Source organism: Phaethon lepturus, unplaced genomic scaffold (genome assembly GCF_000687285.1).
Source record: "Phaethon lepturus isolate BGI_N335 unplaced genomic scaffold, ASM68728v1 scaffold27855, whole genome shotgun sequence".
NCBI classification, from domain to species: domain Eukaryota; kingdom Metazoa; phylum Chordata; class Aves; order Phaethontiformes; family Phaethontidae; genus Phaethon; species Phaethon lepturus.
Genome location: NW_010540255.1, coordinates 12,926 through 35,227, shown reverse-complemented (window position 1 = coordinate 35,227; position 22,302 = coordinate 12,926). Strand labels below are relative to the sequence as shown.

Sequence of the window (22,302 nt, the reverse complement as noted above, 5' to 3'; positions counted from 1 at the left end):
CCCCCCCGGCAGGTTTCGTGCCGAGGACCGCCATGGCTTCCCTCAGCTTTCAGGGCGGCGGCGGCGCGAAGAAGGAGGAGAAGGGCAAGAACATCCAGGTGGTGGTGCGCTGCAGGTAGGCGCGACGGCCTCCCGGCCCTGGCGAGCGTTGGAGGTCGGCCGGCGGGGAGCTGGTGAGGCCCCTCTGGGACTTCGGCCTGGAACGTTTGCTGCGCTGTTCCTCGGGGGGCCCGGTGAGCCCAGGGCCCCACTCGGCGGCTCGCCGAGTACAGCCTTATTACAGAGCCTCCTGTTCCGCGCAGACGGCACTCGTTACTGTGCTGTAAAATGCCTGTGCGAAGCGTTAATCGTGTCCCGCCGTGCGGTGGGCCCGTGTAGCCAGCGCAGATAATCGGAACTTGCGCAAAATCAACGCCGCTATGAATAATTTCTTACAGTTTAAAAGGGCGAAAGTTGCAATTTCCTAACTTGATTCAGTGCACGCCCGGTACGAAGCTATGTAGGGAAGGTTAAGAAGAGCTAGACGAAAGTTAGTATGATTGATATTAAAGAAAAAAAAGAATCCCAAACTGAATTTGTATCCTCTAGGAGCTTCTGTGGGAAGCCGCTACGATTTAACAGCTAATAAGATTTCTGCTACACCTACTTAACGATCCTTCGTATAACTTTGGTGATGCAGACTCTCCGAATTCAGACAAAAAGCTATGGGGGTCAACTGCTTATATGTAGTAATGACAACTACCTTGGCTGATGAGACTAATATAGTTTTTGGTATGATATGACAAATTTAATGTACCGTAAAATTAGGTTCTCTTTCTAATTTTTAGGTGACTTTAAGGACTTGCTCACTGATACCAGATCCTAAGTGTTCTTAAAACGTTGCTTGTTAAAACTGTAGTCCTGCTAATGGGTTAAGAACAGTGTTCAAAAATGCCTTTGAAAGGTTTTTTTTTTTGTCAGAACTGCAAATGTTGGCTTACATATTATTGTTATTAATGCCTTTTGCAATTGTTATATAGTCATGCTTGGAAGTTCTACTTCTACAGATGCACAATGAAAATAGAAATTAAAAGCTATTTTCTCTTGTTTTTGCAACACTACAACGTTGCTGAAACAAATGTTATGGCATTGGTGAAAATGTTGATGTAAATTAAGGCTATTTCAAAAGAAAAACTTCTGAAATAATTGAGTTTGAAACACTGTTGAGTAATCATTTTCTTTTTCATCTGATTGATTCATCTCAATTGTTCTTGAATACCCTCACTAAGTAGCAGTGTATATTTTAATTAAATATAATGCTCAATATGACACTAGCATCAGGATAGTCCATGGTGTAGTGTTTTGCTTTTATTGCAATTCATAGGCTAAGCTTTATGTCAAGATTTAGTCCCCAACACCTAAAAACTTTCTATCTTACCCTTGCTCTTGCCTTTTGTACAGCTTTTCTTTTTTAATAGAACTTCAGAGTGTTTGAGCTAGTAAATGTTCCTTCTACCCTTCCTTTTTCTTCTGCAGATTCTACCTTATCTTACAGATAGGTAGATAGATGCAGTTGTTTTAATTTGCTTCCAAAACCTAATGTGTCTGAGATTATGAAAAACCTTCTCAAGCAACACATTTACCATGCTTTGGTAAAACGTGATTTTGGAAACTCAAAGTGTATGCATTAGCATTGTTAATATGCACGTAAATATGCTTCATACCTGAGGCGAATGAATCTGATCAAATGTCCCCATGGCATACCAGATTGCTGCCTGTCTAGTGGCTCACAGTGGCTGCTTGTCTAATGGCGCATCTGCATGTGTGCTCCAGCCTGGCTAAATCATTCCTCTGATCTCACAGCTGGGTGCTGTCATACCATGAGGCTCCTGCATTTGACTGGTTCGCTGTTATGTCATTAGAGAGCAAAATATATTCATTGTTCAGCCTCCTACTATTTTAAAAGTCACAAACCCAAAGCTGTAACTTTCCTCTGTGAACAAGATTTTGGTGATCATCTGTTGTCACCAGTCAGTCTTGCAACCAAAGTGTCTAGTGGTCTGTTTAGAATATAACACTTCAGCCTCAGTGCTATGTTGAGGAAAAAATTTTAACCACAAGAGTGAGGAAACTCGAGATGCCATGTGCTTGTGGGTGTTTTGTGTTTGGTTTTTGGGGGTTTTTTTACGTTATAATTAAAAAATACAGCATCTGAAGTGCCTCTACTATAAAAATATTTTAAAGATTACTAAGGTTGTAAAAGTTCTGTTTTCAAGTTGACTGTTCAGGTCAGCTATACAGGTAGCATAGACATTCAGTGCAGTAGCACTATTAAATGAGGAATAAAGTAGGATTTCATCCTTTCAGTTTTCAGCTCATGGTCATTTCCATGCTTTTGGGGAGAATGCCCATTCAAGGAAAATTGTGGGCACCAGGTTTAAATTAACTTAGTAATTAAACAAAATGCTTTACCATCAAGTTTCATAACTTCTATTACACCTCTATTAAACTTTAATTAAAACATAATTGGAGTAGAAAGGTATGTGGACTTTTTTCCCCAAAAATCCAATGTTTCATCTGTCTTATGAAATTCTATTCACAATTTTCAAATTCTTTTCAATTGTGTCAGCATTATAAAGGTTCTGATATTGCTGCCTACTGTTCTGCTCTTAGCAGGGTGTATTAGTATTTCTGGTGCTCTACAGTTTGTGTCATCAGTGTGAGATGTAGGCTTCATTGCTTGTGTAAATGAAAAATAAAAAAGGAAATTTTTAAAGTTAATTTGTTTGATTTACTATTGCCTTAACTTTCATGTGTACTTTTTTCTTTTTTGAAGGCTGTTATTTATACAACTATTTGGTATGTTTAGTCTTCCGATCCCCGCAATTGAAAAATGTTTTCTAATGCAAGTTAGCTGTATGCACATCTAAATGATATTAAAAGTGTTTATGGACTTGTTAAACAATACATATGTAAACAAACTAAAAGCTATAGATACTAGAGTTGTCCCACAATGGGCAGGAGGAGAAACAAGGTCTGGAAACTGCCAAATTGCAGCAGTTTTTCCTTAATTATTAAACAAATTAAGTTAAAAGTTTTATATTCCTTTTACCCAATTATACTAGTCTGGATCCTTAAACGGAGTGATATTACTGCTTTTTCAGTTTTTTAGCACTGATATCAATCTGATATTCTTAACTCCTGTCTTTTTAGGCCTTTTAATGCCTCAGAACGTAAAGCAAGCTCCTATGCTGTTGTAGACTGTGATCAAGCAAGAAAGGAAGTTAGTGTCCGCACTGGAGGAGTGACAGACAAAACATCAAGAAAAACTTACACATTTGATATGGTAACTGCTTATCAAGTTGAGGACTTGTAGAAACAAGCTAGTACATTTCTGTGATATGGTTTGATTACTGTACTGTATGATGCTATACATTATGTGTAAATGAGATGTGTTGGCTTTGCCTCAACAGGTTTTTGGAGCTCAGGCAAAGCAGATTGATGTATACCGGAGCGTTGTGTGTCCCATTTTGGATGAAGTTATTATGGGCTACAACTGTACAGTGTTTGCGTAAGTCTGCCAATAATTATTATTAGGAAATTTTATTTGAATACTTGTTTCTTGTTTAAATTTTCATTTTTTTATCTCATAGTTATGGCCAAACTGGTACTGGTAAGACCTTCACAATGGAAGGGGAGCGGTCACCCAATGAGGAATATACTTGGGAAGAGGTATGTTTTCACTCCTGAGGTTTCTCTTGTCTGTACTATAGTTCAAAGTTTGAAAATGCAGAAGGCTAAAGAAAACCTAAAGTTGATGCCTTTCAAATCCTGAAGTTGACTTTCCTTAAATGTTTGTAAATTAACAAATGGTCTCATTCATTTATATGAAAATCAAAACTACATCTTTAATGCATGCATATAAATATTGTCAATCTTTATATGGCAGATGATCTTTGTCCAAGGTATTCTTGCTTATATCATATCAGACTATTTAGCTGAAATCCCCTCCTGCCAAATCTCTTTCAGTGCATTTATTTATTAAATACTTCAATTTATAGGATCCACTAGCAGGTATAATACCCCGTACGTTGCATCAAATATTTGAAAAACTCACAGAGAATGGTACAGAATTTTCAGTGAAAGTCTCTCTTTTGGAAATCTATAATGAGGAGCTTTTTGATCTTCTGAATCCTACTCCAGATGTTGGAGAAAGACTGCAGATGTTTGATGACCCTCGAAACAAGGTTAGTGCTGTTGTCCAAAACTTACTGTCTTAAACCTTTCAGGATTGTTGGGAGATGTATAAATAAGCATGCATTATTTTCTGACAGAGGGGTGTAATTATTAAAGGCTTGGAAGAAATAACTGTACATAACAAAAATGAAGTCTACCAAATCCTGGAAAGGGGTGCAGCAAAAAGAACAACTGCAGCTACTTACATGAATGCATATTCCAGGTACAAATCTTCCCCATTTCAGAAACTTCGTTTTGTTCTTGTTTTATTAAACAGGTTCTTACCAAAGAAGTAAAAGATGTTAAAGCTAGAGCAAACCTGGCATGATCTTGAGAATGTGTATCACTGTTCAGAATGCCAAGTGTGGGTTAGAAAGCCGTAGTTAGAACTTCTTCCTTATCATGTCCTGTGGAGTGATATATTCTAATAGGTGTATGAGGGGACATTATAAAATCTGAACACTTCTCATCTTAAAAATGGGAAAGCTGTTTTTCTCTGCCCTGGAATTCTACCTAACACTAGCTGAGATAGAAGTAGCAGAATGTTCTTAGTCTGATATTTAGAATATTGAAATTTAGTAATAACTCAGAGTTAGGAAGTTAACTTTTTCAAAGCTTTCTATGTCTATGGAAACAAAAGACAGAAGTCTGACAGATACATAACTGAAATACGTTGTATGTACTAGCATGAGATAAATATTCCCTGCGGTAGATATTGTACATCTTCAAAAAGAAAGCTGTAGTCCTTTCACGTTTGGAAGATGTTTAGCTGATATGCCTATATTAGAGAGGAGAGTTGTCTTTGTTCTAGTTATTATGGGTGGGTGGGAGTTTTTTGCCAATCCTGTTTACTAAATAAAAACTTGGTGTAAGACTGTCAAGTATCCTTTCCCCTTTGCACCAGCAGTAGAGAATTGTATATTAGGGTTTGTTACTGAAGTTGGAATTTCAAAATACTGCTACAATCTGTTTTTTACGGTCAGCACGAGATCTTTTCAAACGCCAGCTTCTGAAAACTTGCAAACAGAATTGTGGAAGTTGGGGATAAGGTTGGGGGCGGGGGGGTGTATGGCAATGCAGGCTACTTCATATGATTGCAGCTCATAGTCAGAATCTAGTAGCAGCACCTTGGTCAAAAATATCATTCTTTATTACTGACTTCTCATTCTTGAACTGCAGATGTGATATGTATGTCACTGTGAACACAGTGATCCAGTGTTGCAATAAGCAAGGAACACCCTTCCCATGTCATATTTTAAATTAAAGATATACTGAGCACATCTGTCTACTGGTGCAAGGGAATGGGTATTTGGCTACTGCAGATTAGAACACCGAAGTTACAGGGAATTTAGAAAACTCATTCTGTCTGAACTGTTGTTTTATGCATGGTCAAACTGGTGTAATTTGACGTCTATGGTTTTCTATATATGTTAGCTTCCTATTGTAAAAACTTATTAAAAGAATAAGCTCGAGCTAAAATAATCTTAAACTGTACTACTCTTTTGCATGGAAACTGAATTGAACTTTTAAATTTTTAATACTGGATTCAGCTACTTGCTGATTTTCTTAGCTTGAATAAAGAAAACTGAATTTCTTAATCTCACATTCTGTAAAACTGTTTTTAGTGTATTGACCAAAAATCTACAAGCCAGTTTTCTTGACATGTCTGTGAGTTGAGAACACACAAATGTAAACAAAACCAAAGTGTTTCTCTTGGGTTTGCTTGAAGTAAGATAAAGCTTACCAGCAGTGAATGAGGCAAACATCATCTAGTTGCTTCATTGCTGGTTTTAAGTACCTTATTCATATGAATACGGGCAAAAATATACTTGACATGTGTACGTTTCAATTAATGGGCCAAATCTATTTCCCAAAAAAAGCATGGATACCTAACTTGCAGCAGTGTCTTGTAGCAAGCAGATCATTTGGCTTTAACGGAATGTCTGTCTGAATTCTTTTATAGCCGTTCCCACTCTGTGTTTTCAATTACCATCCATATGAAAGAAACAACAATGGATGGAGAAGAACTTGTCAAAATTGGGAAGCTAAACTTGGTAAGTATTCAAACTACATTTCATTGATGACATTCTTAAAGTAATGAACTAGAATAATCTGACCTCCTTCTCTTCAGAATCTAAGATGGGTGTTTGCATTTTTTTCCAGTAAGGGGAAAAATCACTGTCTTTCGTAAAGTGATGTGAACTATTTGTCACTCTGAGAAAGGTCTGTTGCGTTTGTCACCTTAGTGTCTCCTGAACAACTCATAAGCTAGTTCATGTTGCGTTCTGCAACACTATGGGTCAAGCATTCTTCAGGGTGCCTTGAAACAGAAGCATGTCTGTCCTCTTATCTTTCAGGTTGATCTTGCAGGAAGTGAAAACATTGGTCGATCTGGGGCAGTTGACAAAAGAGCACGTGAAGCTGGAAATATCAACCAGTCTCTCCTGACGCTAGGAAGAGTTATTACTGCTCTTGTAGAAAGAGCCCCACATATTCCATACAGGGAATCTAAACTCACAAGAATCCTTCAAGACTCTCTTGGAGGACGAACAAAAACATCAATAATTGCCACAGTTTCTCCTGCATCTATAAATATTGAGGTAAATTTAAGTCTGAAAATATATTCTTAAAATAGATACTATATTTTGCTAATGATACAAAAATATCAGTTAATTCTTCAGCTTGACCTAGTTCTATTTATTACAGGAAACACTGAGTACACTGGAATATGCCCACAGAGCAAAGAACATAATGAACAAGCCTGAAGTTAATCAGAAGCTAACAAAAAAAGCTCTTATTAAGGTAAGCTAGACATCTATCTTAATTTAAGTTACAGATTAGGTTTGAGTCCGTTAACATTCTTCTTGCTATGCAGGAATTATCAAGTTGTGGAGAAGCTGTCACTAGTACCAGTGCTTTTCTGAGGTGATTTTAATCACTGAACTGATGCTTCCAAACTAAGCTGCTCTACTGGAATACCATTGGTCACTTTGTAGATACTGAAACTGTTGCTAAGACTAAAGCTGTATAGAGAGAGCTGTTGCTATTAGCGATGACTCTGTATATGGATTACCTGTTTACAAGCTAGTAGAGAACCTCTAAATTTGTTTTTTCTGGACTTGGTGTATTAGCACCTTCATTCCCTAGAAAGTGCCTGAATTAAAGTGAACTTGTCAGTTAAGTATGAATGAAGAGCCAATATAAAGTAGCTGACTGCTACTAAAGAAGCTGCGATTCCCACTGTAAGCTGTTACATGCAACCAAGTACAATTCAAGTAGGAGGTTTCAAGTCTACATGTATCCAATGGTATGAATGTAAATGGTGCTATACTGAACTTATTTGGAACAGAAATGCTTTGCTCCTGTGCATATGCACAATTGCCATAGAGCACTATCTTTGTGAAGTATCTGTTAAGCTAAATCTTGAAAGCAAAGTAGCAATTTTCAGGTTTACATGTGATTGTTTCTTTTTGCAGGAATATACTGAAGAGATTGAGCGTCTGAAGCGAGACCTTGCTGCTGCAAGAGAAAAAAATGGAGTCTATATTTCCCTTGAAAATTATGAGTATGTCTTCAAAATGTCTATGAAATGACTGACAACAAATGTCAGATACTGGTACCCATCCTTATACAGAAATGCTTTCAGATCTATTTTCACACCAAAATTGAAGATAGGAGAATTTAACTGACAGGTCAACTTGTTCTTTAGAAATTAATTATTACACAGGTAGAAGCCTAAAGAGTAGGTTTGCACTGAGGACTTTATTTATATGTGGAACTTACCATAAGCATAGCCAGGATGCAGATTTATACCATGCAGCCTTTCTTTCAGTGGAAGCTCATATAGGAGAGCAAACCTGGTATATTTTACTTCACTTTGTATGAGGGCTAGTTTACACAGAAAGTTTAAAATGGAAAACTGTCTTAAATCCTTTCTGCATTAAGTGAAAATTACCTGCTTTTCATACAGAAGTTAGTAATTTTGAAAAATAAGTATTGCTAAATAAGTGACATAAAACCCAGTAGATTATCTTGAAATGAGCTCTTACTTGACTAATTTCTTTGTTTTAATCCTTGCTTGAGAGCCCTTAATGGAAAGCTGACGGTTCAGGAAGAACAAATTGCAGAGTATATTGACAAAATCAGTGTCATGGAGGAAGAAGTGAAAAGAGTAAGTGATGTTTCTCAATTGTGGCTTACATCTGACAAAAAATGAAAGAAATCTTTGGGGAAGGAAGCAAAAAAGTTTGAGCAAAGAACAGTCTGAAGAGTTTTTATTCTTCAAGTTCCCTAATTAGTCAAGAGTAAAAGCTTCCTAATACTTGAAATTAGGAAGTTGAAATATCATATATGAAGTTGCAGGATGCAATATTTATTTTTTAAAGCTGTTTTAATGTTTACCACTTTACCTTTCATTTATTTTGCCAGGTTTTCACCAAAAATCTGCTTGTAAAATGGTATAATCTTAGTTGACCAATATCTGCTTAGGAGCAAAGAATGAAGGGAGAGAGGAGAAGGTGATGAGTTCCCCTGAACAAATTACACAGTAAATGGGAGCTTCCTCTTTAAAAGAAATGCAGATATTAATTTGCTGGAATATATAACTACTCTGTGTAATCATCTTTACTGATTGTTTGGTCTTGTGGTTTGAGTGGGGAAGCAAGGGATTATTACAGTGGTATTTTCAGTTAATATAGAGACTATACAAATCTGTAGCCTACATTTAAGACCTCTGAGACTTATAGCTGCAACTACATTGCTAGATGACAACTTGCCTTCTGGTATTGTGACATAATTTCAGAGGCGTGAAGCACGACTGTTGAACTTAGAAAAAGCAGTGTTGCCCTATTGATGTTTGTCTTTCACTTTAGGTCACTGAACTATTCACAGTTAGTAAAAATGAACTTGAACAGTGTAAAACAGATCTGCAAATCAAGGAGAAAGAACTGGCAGAAACACAAAAAGATCTGCAAGAAACAAAAGTTCATCTGGCTGAAGAAGAATATATGGTTTCAGTTTTGGAAAACACTGAACAAAAACTTCATGGCACAGCTAGCAAGGTTGTAACAGTTCTTGCACGTAACTGTAACAGTAGCTTCCAATGTGTAAGAGTTTCATGGGCTGTTCCAGGAAATCATTGTTGCTAAAGCATGATGGCAGTGTGACAAAACCTGAATTTAAGCTGGAAAACTAGGATTAGCTCTCACTATAAATTATATTATGATGAAAAGCTACTTCAGATTGCAGGACTTTGTGGTAATATTGACAGTTGACTGCTAAACACTGGTTGGTCTGGAACTACCTTTCCTTCAGGCCAGTTTGTCATGAGAGTTACAGTGCTTTGCAATATCTATTGTTGTGAATTGTTTCGCAGAATAAGTAGTTTTCTTTGCTAGGAACTTACGGCTGGCCCTACAAAAGAGTAAGTTGTAAGTGGGGCAGAAAAATAGCAAAAAGCTTTGCAGAGATGTGTGCAGTAATTTAGACTCACTGAGTGAACAATGGAAAATGTTGTCCTGTCACCTCTATATTTCAGGGTATGGGTTTGATGTGTTTGTAGATTGGTCATAATTACCGAAACAGACTTGATGTGGGGAGTGTGTCCTGCTATTTAAACTGCAGAGTGTTGAAACTTGTGTCTTTAGTCAACACGAAAATTTCTTCCTACTCAGATTCCTGTAAGGTTGGGAGAGGGTGCCTAGTTTTTTGCATGTGGGTTGTGGAGTGTTTGTGTGAGAGAAATGGGTACAGAAGTTACTTAGGCTGACCACAAAACCAAGAATCTACTATACGTTCAAATTCTAAATTGTCACAGAACTATCACTGGAAACCTCTTGCATGAGTACTATTAAAGAATATATTTACTGTCAAATCTTTCAGAAAAGGTTGAAATGGTCGGGAATTTTTTTTTTAGTTACTGTTCTTTGATAAATGAGATCTTAATTCCTTAAATATTGAGGGTGTCCTTTATTAATGCTTTAATTTCGAAGTCAGAACAAATGGTCTCTAATAGGTAACTTTCTCCTGTGTTCTTAAGACTATAAATGACATAACACCAGGATTAAGAACAGTTGTAATTTGATGTAAAGGGAAATACCTGTCTTTCTAGGGAGGTGACTTCTCCTTTAACTCAAAACTACAGTTGCTTTTCCCTATAAAATATATGTTTGACTTCTTGTTTAAAGATTTACTAAAATAACTTAAAATTGTAGTTACTTAGTACAGTTGAAGAAACCACAAATGATGTATCTGGTCTCCATGCGAAACTGGACCGTAAGAAGGCAGTTGATCAACACAATGCTATCATCCAAAATGCATTTGCAGGACAAATGAATATTTTGTTCAACAAAATACAAGACTCAATTAGTGAAAACAGTTTGAAGCAGCAACAGATGTTGACAACTTACACAAATTTTATAGGTAAGTGTAACACCTGTATCAGTATGTCATCCTGAATTTTCACAACAGTAGTACCAAAGACTGTTTCTTAAAATGGATCTGTTTTAGTAAGTGGAAGAGGCTTTATCTTAAGCAATGTAATGATTACAGTTGCACCAATAATAGTGTATCTGGAATGATCAAACAGCTTTTCTGTGCTCTTAAGAGGCGATAAGATGATAAGCAATAAAAAGAGTTCCTATCTTACAGTGGAACTTTAAAAAAAAAAAATTGTAATGCTTCTTGATTTCTTTTGTAGGTGACCTCCTGTCTACCAGTTCTTCAGCAGCTAATATTGTTGCATCAGTTGTATCAGCATCTTTTATCTCTGTTAAAGAATTGGTGTCTGCTGAAGTTTCTCACGTGTCTGAAAAAATAACACAACATGAGAATCTGTCACTCGATTGTAAAGCTGAGCTCCTGAGATTAATTGTTAGTAAATTTACATACTCTTATGGTACTTAAATATATGAAACTGTTCTCGATCAAAGGGGTTATGTAAATATATAGGGTTTTTCTGATGCTCTCTGCCTGTCTTTTGCTTCAGTACATGGCCATGTGGCCATGATTATGTCCCTCCCCGCTTTCCCTCCCATGTCACCATCACAAGCTGTAACGTATTATATAGCAAATACTGTAATAGCAGAGTACATGCATATCTCTATGGATAGGTTCTTAGAAATGCAGATGAAGGAACAGTCGTATCCTGTTTTAATTAAGCTTTTTCTCTTTTGTTTTTTACTGTTGTTCCTAGGTGGAACATACATCTGGATTAGGAAGAGCATTAAATAGCTTGATACCAATGGTAGAATTTGTCTTGGGGCTAAACTGTCAGTTTCAGAGTAATGTGAAGAAGTATTCTGCTGTGGCTGACAAGGTAATGCACTAACTTATCTCTTACTTTGTGCTCTTCTATTTTATTTAATTTACAGATAACCCTTTGGTGGTTTTTCTGTAGTGTGTCAGTGTTTCCACTTCTGGTCTGGGCTTTTCCGCTTTATACTGTCTCATGAGTTCTAGCTTTTAGCTCTTTCTTTCAGACATCTTTTTTACTTCTGAGTGTGGCGTATTTGCTTGTTACCTATAGTGGCACAGTTGCTCACATAAATGCCACAGAAGAATGATGAAATGTGGATGCTTAAAGCTATATGTTACAAAATTTGATAATATCCTTCATGTAGTCTCCTGTATTTTAGAAATCTAAAATAACCATCTTAGACAAGTCTTACCACTCCAAATTTCTCTTGCTATCATACCAAACTTTTTCTGTAGTCACCTTGATTCCTGGGCAATGCGATGCTGTATCTTGTTAACAATAACCATAAGTGCAGACAATACTGCACTTATAAAAAAGGAAGTCCTTTACTTCAATTTTTAGTTCTAGTCTATCTCATAAGGTTTATATAGAACTGCAGCCTCATTCTTTTGTTCCTTTTTTTCCATTTTGTCAAAAACAGATCTTTTGTTCCTGGTGACCTGTTGCTCTGCCTGAAAAATTTCCCCCTTCTGTCAGTTACAACTCAAGTGAAATCAATTCCCCTTGTCTAGAGGCTTTTTATTGGTTTTCAGACTTGGACAGCAAATAGTCTGTGACTTACTGGCTCTTGTTTCATGCTCTTGTCTTAGCCAAGTACCTTGTCTGTGTCTTTCAAATTTTGTTTTTGGAAAAGCCCACACCAAGTTCCAGTCTGTAACTTCAGATTGCTCAAAGTGTTATTTTCCACGTTTCATGCACATTACTTTATTAGTGCCTTTGACAATTTTGTTGGGGTAGAGTTTGTTTCCATATAAACTATGCTAGGGAAAAGCATCCAGTTCTCACCTAAAGACAGATACCTAACTTGAAATAAAACTTTTTTCAAAGATGGATGGTCATAAAAAGGAAATGGATACCTTCTTTGGAGACCTTTCTCTCTCCCTGAAAAAATTACGGGAAGAAACGGCCAGTGTTTTTGCTCAGCTTCAGAATGATTGTGAGAATTTAAAAGAAGAAGTGGAAATGATGAGGTTGGCACATACAAAGGTATCCTTGAGTAAGAAGAAATACTAACACCAAGTGTGATTGATTGCTTTGATTTAAACTCTTTGTAGCAGTAAATTTTTGTACTTGCTTGAGAAGAAATGTTAGGACAGTAACTCAGTGATCCCAATTCTCTTCAGCCTTTGTTGGGCTGCTTTAGGAAGCTTATGTAGGAAGGTAATAAAAATTTACTTTTGCTCTGGGCATGTCCAGTATATATGCCTTTACATATATCTCCAAAAGTAGTGTGTCTGTATTTTCTCTACTCAAAAATTGTACCTTCAACTTTAGAATGACAAAGCTCTTTTATTTGCTGCATTTTTAATAAGGCATTCGAGTATCCTTTAAGAATGTTAAAAAGTGCAGAATAACAGTGGAATGTATGACATTTTTCTTAATAGAACGTAGCTGAATTAATGTCCTCACTGCAAAGCCAGCTTGACCTGTTTGCTCAGGAGACTCAGAAGAACTTAACTAACGTACTCGCAAAAAATGGAAGCTTGAAGACCACCATCACTGCTGTTCAAGAAAATGTTCACCTGTAAGGAGCAGATTACTTTTGGTGTATACTGATGCAAGATAAAACTATGTATGAAGAGGACTGCAAAATTAGACACTCTTCATATTTATATACTTGTAACGCCTTCTGGACAAGACCTGTATGTTAGAGCTGAGTTCTGCCAAAGAATGTAGATCATAGTTCACCTTTACCCAGAGTAAAAGGTAGCTCTACAAGGCTTTTCCTCAAACTTGTCTCTTGAGCATATTGCAGATGAGAGACCGTGGTTTTAGGAGCAATATGCTGATGAATGGCCCTCAGCATGGCTGGATTTCAGAACTTCATACTGTAAAAGCTTAGCTTGAAGTATAATACTGTATCCATTGCAGCATGCTTCATTCAGTTGCAGACTAAGTAACTAAGGTCTTGCCAAAGTTGTCTTAGTTTGTGGTGGGTTTTTTTAGGGGATTTAACAAACCTACTACTCCAAGTGCTGCAACTTCTGAATTTACTAAATAGAGCAACAGCATTGTAATTCACTGGTTTGACAGACTGCACTACTTCACTAGTTCTGATCTCAAGTATTTCTAAATGTAGAATGTGTTAAAATCCACCTCTCAATCTGAACTTTTAAAAATGTCTTGTTGCAGGAAAACTACAGACCTAGTCAGCAGTACAACTTCCAATCACAGCAAATTTATTGCATCTCTGGATAATTTCTCTGAAGAGCTCAGGATTATAAATGCTGAAAACAAGATGATGCTGGAAGAATCCACTGACCACTGTCAACAATTTCTCAGCAATCTCAAAAATGTGTCTCGGGATACTGATAAATGGGGTGAATTTACAACTGCTCAGGTAGTCAACTTGACCAATCAGCAACTATTGTCCTTCAGTGATGAGAAGCAGCAACTTCAGTGTTTAAAAAAGGTATCTATAGTCGATTGTAGTCTAATACAACATTCTGAGACAAACTTTTACAGCAGAATTTGTAGGTGGGGAAAAAAGTTCTCACTTATAGTCAGAACAAATCTGTGGTAACACAGCAGATTCATGTTACTCAGCTTAAATAGGTGCAATTAGAGAAAATCAAAAGCTTAATTAAGAGGAAGACTTCGAACTTAAAGTGCAAATAACCTCAAAAAATGGTGTCTTGATTAATCCCAGGCAGCTAACTTCCATTTGTAATTTGGGCTTTTTACATCTAAATTAATTCTCTAGTAGTAATTCTCTAATTCCAAAGCTTTATCTACCAGTGAAGTCCCTGGGAGATTTGCACAATGATCAAATACAGACTATATTCTGGAGGATGGTCAGATGGATTAACATTATGGGAGAAAACATTCCTTTTAGGTATTTACTAGTTCTGGCTTCTTATTTGAGAATTTCTTTCTCTAGTTTTTTTAATTTCCATTGCAAACTTCACTTCCCGCCCTCCTTCTTTTATTGTTCTAATAGGTAATGAAATAGACAAATCCCATATTTTGCAAAGTTTTTCCAAAAGAAAAACTTAAGTGTTGAAAGCATTTGCAGTCTCAAGTCACTCCTGTATCTGTTACACAGATATAATACATTATACTGATGGAAATGGCTAAAAGTACATGTTTTCCTTCTTTCCCCCTATGAATGCATAAAGCTTCTACTGCTTGTAGGATTTTCACTTTCACTTGAATATCCTAATTCTATGCAGGGTTGTGCACAGAAGCATGAGGAGTCTGATCTGAACCAGATGGTATCATCTTTGTTCTTATGAGTAGCTTTCTAAAATGATCATACTTTCTAAGAAACTGACTCTCTTCTGAAGATGATTCTCAAAACAAGAGTGTAAAACTGGCACTGAAACTTCTCAATTTGAGGTGTCTCAGTTGTTTCGTTTCAGGTCATGTCACAAATCATGTACCACATCTTAGAAAAGAGGCCATGACCTTAACTTTCCTGTTAACTTGGTGTTTTTCGTTGGGTTTGTTTGTTTGTTTTCAGAAAAATGAAGAAAACTGTGATAAAGCAATAGCTGAAATTGCTGACCATATTGGTAGGCAAAAGGCTGCTGAGGAGAAGGTACTAAATGGCTGCCTTGACCAGATAAAGATTGATCAGGAGATACTTCTGGAGCAGAAGCTGGCACTTAATCAGGAAGCACAGCATGGATTGACTCAGGTTAATGGTTTCCTGCAAGACGATCTTAAAGTGGATATTCCAACAGGTATTTTAAAGCAGGTTGGGGACAAAACAGTCTTAAAGAAAGCAGTCTGAGTTGCAGAATTCATTAAGTGAAGATTAATGGGGATGTAATAGAACTAGCAGCCTTACACCTTTTTTAAGGTGCATGTAAAGAACGATGACTGAACAAAGCATGATTTCTGTATTGAGTTAATGTAAAATTGAGGATTGGTAATTAAAGCAATTGCTGAAAGTGTTTAATAGTGCTTTTCATTAGTGTACAATCTTCATTAAAGGGACAACTCCACAGAGAAGAGACTACTGCTATCCGGTGACACTTGTGAGAACAGAACCTCGGGAAATTCTGCTGGAGCAATTAAGACAAAAGCAACCAAAGCTTGATGCAGTGCTAAACAGTGTCACAGAGGAGACGGAGGATAATGCAGATCAGGTATGTGTATGAATGGCAAATGAAGCTCTTCAATGAAGATTTCACATCCTTAGGAATTTTTTCATGCCATTGTGAAGAGCTGGCTAGAATCCCGGAGCTGTTGCAGCCTTTGTGTTTTAACAGGGTACTTGGAGTCACATGTGCTGAGGTTTTTGACAAAAACAACATCTTGAAAAATAAGAGAAGGCATTAATAATTTAGAGACTTTCATTTCTATTTTTCAAAAATGGAAGTGCCATGTCTTTTTTTAATATATCTGATGGTGCTTAGTACATTCACCTAGGAAATTCAGCCATTAATTACACTTTTCTGAAAACTCCTGTTTTAGGACCTGTTGGAAGAGGAGGAGGGGTTGCATGAATCCAGTGAAAGCCTTTCTAGTGACAAATCCTTAGTGGATACAAACATAGTCTGCCACGCAAATGGTGGCATTCCCTTTTTCCAGGTAACTTCCACAGATACTCTAAACAGCTGTGTATTCAAGAGTGAAGAAAAATTAATGTTCCGTAATAGTGCTGTGGTCTAAAGTCACCTGCTATCATTTAGCGTAGTCTCACAACTTCTTTAAATCCTGTAGAATGTTTTGTTAAACTTGAGCTAAAATAACAGCAGGTTCTGATAAGTTCACAGCACATAAAATAATGCAAACTTCTGTCTGTCCAGCTTGTCAGTAAAAAACTCCTCAGCGAATAATCATGCATGAAAAAAACTGTCATAACTTACTAGACATTAACACATGTTTTAATGGAAAAGTTGAAATTAGATATGGAGTATTTTCTTAGAGGCCAGACAGAAATACTAGAATTCTTGATTCTTCACTGATTTTTTTTTTTTTTTTTTTTTTTTACTTCTTTCCTTTTGACCCTCTTGCTCTACCAATGTATCAGGGTAAACCCCTGGTATATTAGGCTTGGGTTTGGCTGGGGGTAGGGGGCTATATTCACTTGTCATCTATCCCTTAAAAGTAGGTCCTGAACTTCCAAATGTCTACAATAAATCTCTTTAGTAAATGAAACATTATGAACCTTTTTCAGGAGTTCTACCAACTTTTTTCTCAGAACAATATCTACTTGTACATGAGCAAGTAGTCTTTAGTGTCTTTGTATTCTCTTAATGTGGATAATTTATCGGGCATTTTCTTTAAATCTCAGCACAAAAGGAGTCACAAAAAGGATAAAGAGAACAAAGCTGCAGCTACAGTGGAGAAGAGCAAAGTAGAGGATATGCCGGAACAGTTTCTTCCCAAATCTAAGCCTCCTTTAAGATCACTGAACTAAGACATATCCACTGCAGATCCCTGTTTTAAAATACTTCTGTATAATTGTCTACTGAGCCATAACTTTCTTTGGTTATTCACGATCTCTGTATATAGTGATATATTGGTGCAAAGTTGGATCGAAAGATTGGCCTGCCAGATGTTCTGCCTTGTCCCCTTTTTATATGCTGTAGCTTGCAAAGTATTAACAAGACTTTAAAAAAAAAAAAAACAAACAACAAAAACAAACAAACAAAAAACCTGCCAATTATGGTGCTGCATTTTAAATAGACTTTTATGTTGCCAAGTAAGAGATCTTTTTCTGTTTCTCAGATTTAAAACAGAGCAGAAAGAGATGTGGAAAAATGCTTTGTCAACATTATGAGCTACCACTTTATTTAATTAACTGTAAATAAGTGTTCTGGCTTTTTATACCTGCTTTTTAGTCTGAATCCTGTTTCTATGAAGTAGAGAGCTGTCTTCTAACTTGGATATTTCAAATAAATCATTGATAAATGGAAAACAAATGTATAAACACCTCCCTCACAGTAAAAGAAGTTTACATGACTTTCATCTTACATTATCAGGTTTAATTTAGCTAAAACCTTAGCAGCTATGTCGTAAGTCTTGTGCTGTCAGAAAAGGATGGTTCCCTCCCTTGTTTTATAAAAGACAATAGCTTTATTTCAGTGCCTCTTCAGGATATGAAAGCTAGTCTTACTGCTGGGTTTTGGGTTTTTTGGTTTTGTTTGCTTTGAACCCTACTGTTCTTATCTTCCTCTTAACCTGCAGCTGTGATTTGTTGGCTTGGATGTGATGTTGTCAACCACAGCTTATGTATTGTAAACTGGCGGCATTTCTTTTAAGATGTGGATACTTAATACTAAAACATCCAAACTTGGTTACAAATGCAGGTCCTATGCTGTATAACAACAGTGAATTTCCAGTAATTGACAGTAGCATTTGACCAGCTGCTCTCTTCATGCTGCTTACCTGAGAATTTGAAGAAAACTTCAAGCTATAAATGCTAGAAAATTAGATTAATAGGATTATGATGGGAGTGGGGAGAGGCACTAGAAGGCAACCTAATTTACACTGAAGAACAATTCTTAGCTAATTGTCAAAACATGATTTAAGAGATTGTTAATTTTTCTATATCTAGCTTGCAAGCTTAAATTGATCTTTCTTCAAAGGTGTGGTCCATAGGTCTATTTGTCTTTGAGCAAGTATGCCAACTAGATATACTTCAGACACCATTCAGACAGCAAACTGCAGTCATAATAATAGAGACAGAAAGACATAACTTGAAGTATGCCCTTGCACTGATTCTCTGAACTCTCCAGCATGAGATAGACCATTAATCAGTTGTGTTTGTCTGAAACACCTATCTTACCTCTTATTTATCCTCTCTCTTTTGCCTCTGTGGGCAAAGCGAATTTCTTTTTCTTAACAGCCTGATAGAAGGAGAGAAAGCATTAATTCCCTTTCAAATGAATAAGATACACAACTACGGATTTTTTTTTTTTTTAGTGGGGTGCTGTGATATCTTGGTACCTAGCTTATATACCAAATCTTTCTATTGTTGTAAGAGACTTACACTAGAAAGTGAGTGAAACACTAGAAGCTGCAGGACTATCTCCTTCAGAGAGTGTTTGGCATATTGTCATGTTCTGGCACCAGAAACTTAATGGACTTAATGGATCCTAGGCCCTGGAGAGTTCTTTTCTTGCACCACATGTCTGTTAACACAGACTGAATTTTAGCATAATCTTCCAAGACTGTTCAAGAAATCATTTACTAACTAAAATTCAACCGGAAGAACTGATGCCACAACTGTGTATTGGAATGGCCTAAGCCAAATATGAGAGGCTTGTGCTGCAAGCCCTTTACCCTACCACTTTGTTTTCTCTTTGGAGTTCACAGGATCAGTAGGAATAAACAAACGGGAACAGCCAGTACATAAGGAGGGTCGTATCCATAAAATTATGCCAGAATCTGTGCTTCCTGGCTTTGTCTTCTTTGAAACAGTCTCCTCTACCTTAGCTCTTTGGTTTCCCCTGGTATAGGCACAGGCTGCTTTCCTGATAACTGGGAGCCTTAACAGCTCTATGAATTTCATGGACTGTTTGCATGTTCTCTCTTTTTCTAAAATATCCCTGAGAGTCCTGTTTTGTTTGCAATAATGGCATGGCAGATCATTGTTTCATTGGCCCTGGTGTCTGGAGGTCACACCAGAAAACTGAATGGGATGAAAAATCCAGATGCAGAACCTGTCTTGTTTTCTCTGTCCATGTGTCTTCTCCCACTAGATGGCTCTAACACGAAAGCGTTAGTCCAAAGCGCAAGGACTAGCCACTAACCAGAACTTAAAAATAAGCATTTTGCCAAGCTTTTTGTCAAACATCTGTTAAAAAAACAGGTTTCAAAAACTAATACTGAATTTATGCTTCCATGAGGATAATTCTACATCCAAGCTTGGGTAGGTTGTTTTATGAAGAGCCACATTTGAGAAAAAGATGATCCAACCTATGTCTTGAGGTTTGCTGCCGGGCCACCAATAGATGCTCTCAGTAACTAAATTCTTGTCCTGACCTGCTCTCTGGGTTCCCCACTGCGAGTGCATTGCCCAAAGTAGAAAGCAATGCCTATTTTTTGCTGTATTGTACAATGCATGATAGAAGGAAAAAAGGAGAGTAAGAAGATAAAGCAAGAGTTGTTTCTTGTACGTAGTCACTGGATTCGCAGGTCTAGCCGGAGGGAAGAAATGGCATGGTCCAGGCTAGCTTACCTGGTGGTTTGCATTTGTCTTGTTATAAGGCATCCTTTATAAGAAGAGTAGGAAACTGTTTTCACAGAATAAACAGTTGTGCCCTGACTGAATTAGTCCAGCCGAGCATGAGGGAGAGTTGTGGTGACTGGGGCCAGGTGCTAATTAACCTGATGAGTTTTTTCAGCTTCTGGATTAGAGGCCAAGTGGGACAGCTCTTGATTCGACAAAAAGAAAAAAAACAGGTAGGATGAATGCAATGTGGGGAAATGAAATGAGGAAATACAGGATTTTAAGTGTATGTAAAGGGGGAATGCAGAGAGAGTGATAAAGAGGGCCACGGGAAGCACAGACAACCAGAGGCACTGGCTTGCTTTGCAAGTGAGAAATGAGCAGTTAGGAAGAAACGGAGGAAAATTCCTTCCAGGGAGGTCTGGCACTTGCTACATCAGAGTTGTTGGGGGATGCAATATTTATTTTAAGAGAGGAAAGAAGACCAACCTGACTGGCTGCTATTGATGGATGGGCTTATTTTGGGTATTGGAAGCAATTGTGTGGGGCTAGAGAGGAGCGAGGACAAGGTGTATAGTTGCTAGACTGTGCCTTTCTTTTTTCTGTTGGGCATCGGTCACCATTGCAATCATCTGTTAAATAGGCAGAGGAAATAAGAGGAAGCCTGTAACTTTTTAGAGTGATAAAAGTAAAAATAAAGCTAAAAGGAACTGGAAAAATAAAGTTTACCATTCCTTTTCCATCAAAATGAGATTGAAGGGAAAAAAGAAAGAGTTTTAATGTTCCAGAGCATTAAAAACAGGGGAAAAAAAATAAAAATATATAGTTGGTAAAGATACACTCTTTAAACAAGTGTTTACAACCATTTGACTACTATTTTTTTTCTTTCTCTGTTAGAAACTACTTTTTATGGTAGAGGGCAATGCTCTATAAACTGCACGCCCACCCATGCAGTTACTTTATAAAGTTAAATAACGATAAATCACACTAGGCTTTGCATTAGTAGGCTTTATGTGACATAGTATTATAGGTGAGATGTAGACCACCGAGCGAAGCAGGCCATTCTTGTAGGTTGAACACAAACTCAAGCATTGCTGTGCTCAAACTTGAAAGTGTGAAAAGTATTAGCACAGTACAGTGAATTGAATGTTTAAATCCCTTTGTTCAGAATACTTCTAAAATCGTCTTCCTAGTAAAGGGTCTAGCTACCAAAAGGAGGGCATGTTACAGCTACAGATAAAAAGGAGCAAATGCTTGGTCCAGTGTTCTCTTGTCAGGGAAGAAGTTAGAAACAAACTGCCTTTTTTCATATGATGTCTGAAAAATGTTTCAGACTTAAAGATTTCTAAAACTTTGAGAAGGCTGTCAGCTTTTGGGTGGCACAAAGTTAGATTTTGTACAATAATGGAGATTAACTGGATTGTTTCCTTCTTCTCCAAAATATTAAACTTGTATAAATGTTCCCTTGACTTCCTTAGTTATACCTGAAACACTTTTGTGACTCTCTTGATCTGTTCATAACCTAAACGTAATTCAAAGAATGAGGCACAATGAATAAAACTTTGAACTTGAATAGTGCATTTTCTTTATTAAAAATCATAAGAATTTAAGAATGAAATAAATAGAAATATGATATAAAAGTACATTAGATTTTTCAAATCTTTCTAGATGTAATCCTTTACAGTTGTTGATAACATACATATAACTTTGACTATAATTTTATTCTGATAATGTCCAGAGCACTAATGCTACTATATGAAGATTTTTATCACAGTATAAGGAATGGAGTTTTTATTGGCAGAAGTTAATTTTTTTTAATTTATTTTTTTCCTAATTAACACAGCAATTTTGCGAAGTGAAAAATAACAATTGGCAGAAAAATACGCTCTTTTAGCATTTATGACAAATATTAAGCAAAACAGATTAAATACGTGGTCTTCTCCTCCACCCTAGCCATTCAAGCAATAATAATGAATGCTGCTTCTCAGAGGGCTGATTTCTGCACTGCACAAGTCCAGTCTTACATGGGCCTAATTCTACCGCAGTCACTTAAATTATAAATAAGGTGAAGGATCTGATTCCCTGTTTTCCAAAGTACATACTACATTGATAATGATGCCTTAAAAAAACATTAAGAATCTAGGGACCTGTTTGGTCTCTAGGGCCAGAAGATTTCAGGATATTTAGAAGGGTTTGTTTAGGCAATCCTGGAAGTTGTTTTCATCCCTAATTCTGTATGCCTTTTCACAGGTACTTCAAGTATACCTACTTCCCCTACTTCGTAAAATTACTTTGAGATCTTTCAGGATAGGTATGATGTCATTGTTCTGCAGTTAAAAGACTAGACCCAATGTCTGTTGAAGCTAGCACTGACTACTGGCCACTGGATCATGCCAGTGTCCTTTAGGCATAGCATGTATCACAGCAAGAGGAACCTTTTTACACCTCCAGAGGACGGCACAGATATTCCCTGTTTTCCAGAACA

General features: G+C 37.0%; 1 protein-coding gene across 1 annotated transcript; it reads left to right on the top strand.

The window, feature by feature from the left end:
• Positions 1 to 21: 21 nt before the first annotated feature.
• Positions 22 to 17,060, top strand: KIF11 (kinesin family member 11). Its single transcript, XM_010287399.1, has 22 exons — positions 22 to 115; positions 3,193 to 3,325; positions 3,453 to 3,550; positions 3,633 to 3,711; positions 4,041 to 4,226; positions 4,314 to 4,438; positions 6,179 to 6,269; positions 6,573 to 6,815; positions 6,922 to 7,017; positions 7,692 to 7,780; positions 8,299 to 8,386; positions 9,087 to 9,275; positions 10,428 to 10,635; positions 10,913 to 11,085; positions 11,408 to 11,530; positions 12,518 to 12,676; positions 13,075 to 13,214; positions 13,823 to 14,102; positions 15,153 to 15,375; positions 15,629 to 15,783; positions 16,112 to 16,228; positions 16,935 to 17,060. Exons 1-22 carry the CDS (start codon positions 33 to 35, stop codon positions 17,058 to 17,060), a joined length of 3,204 nt encoding a protein of 1,067 aa, XP_010285701.1. The 5' UTR covers positions 22 to 32.
• The last annotated feature ends 5,242 nt before the right edge of the window (positions 17,061 to 22,302 follow it).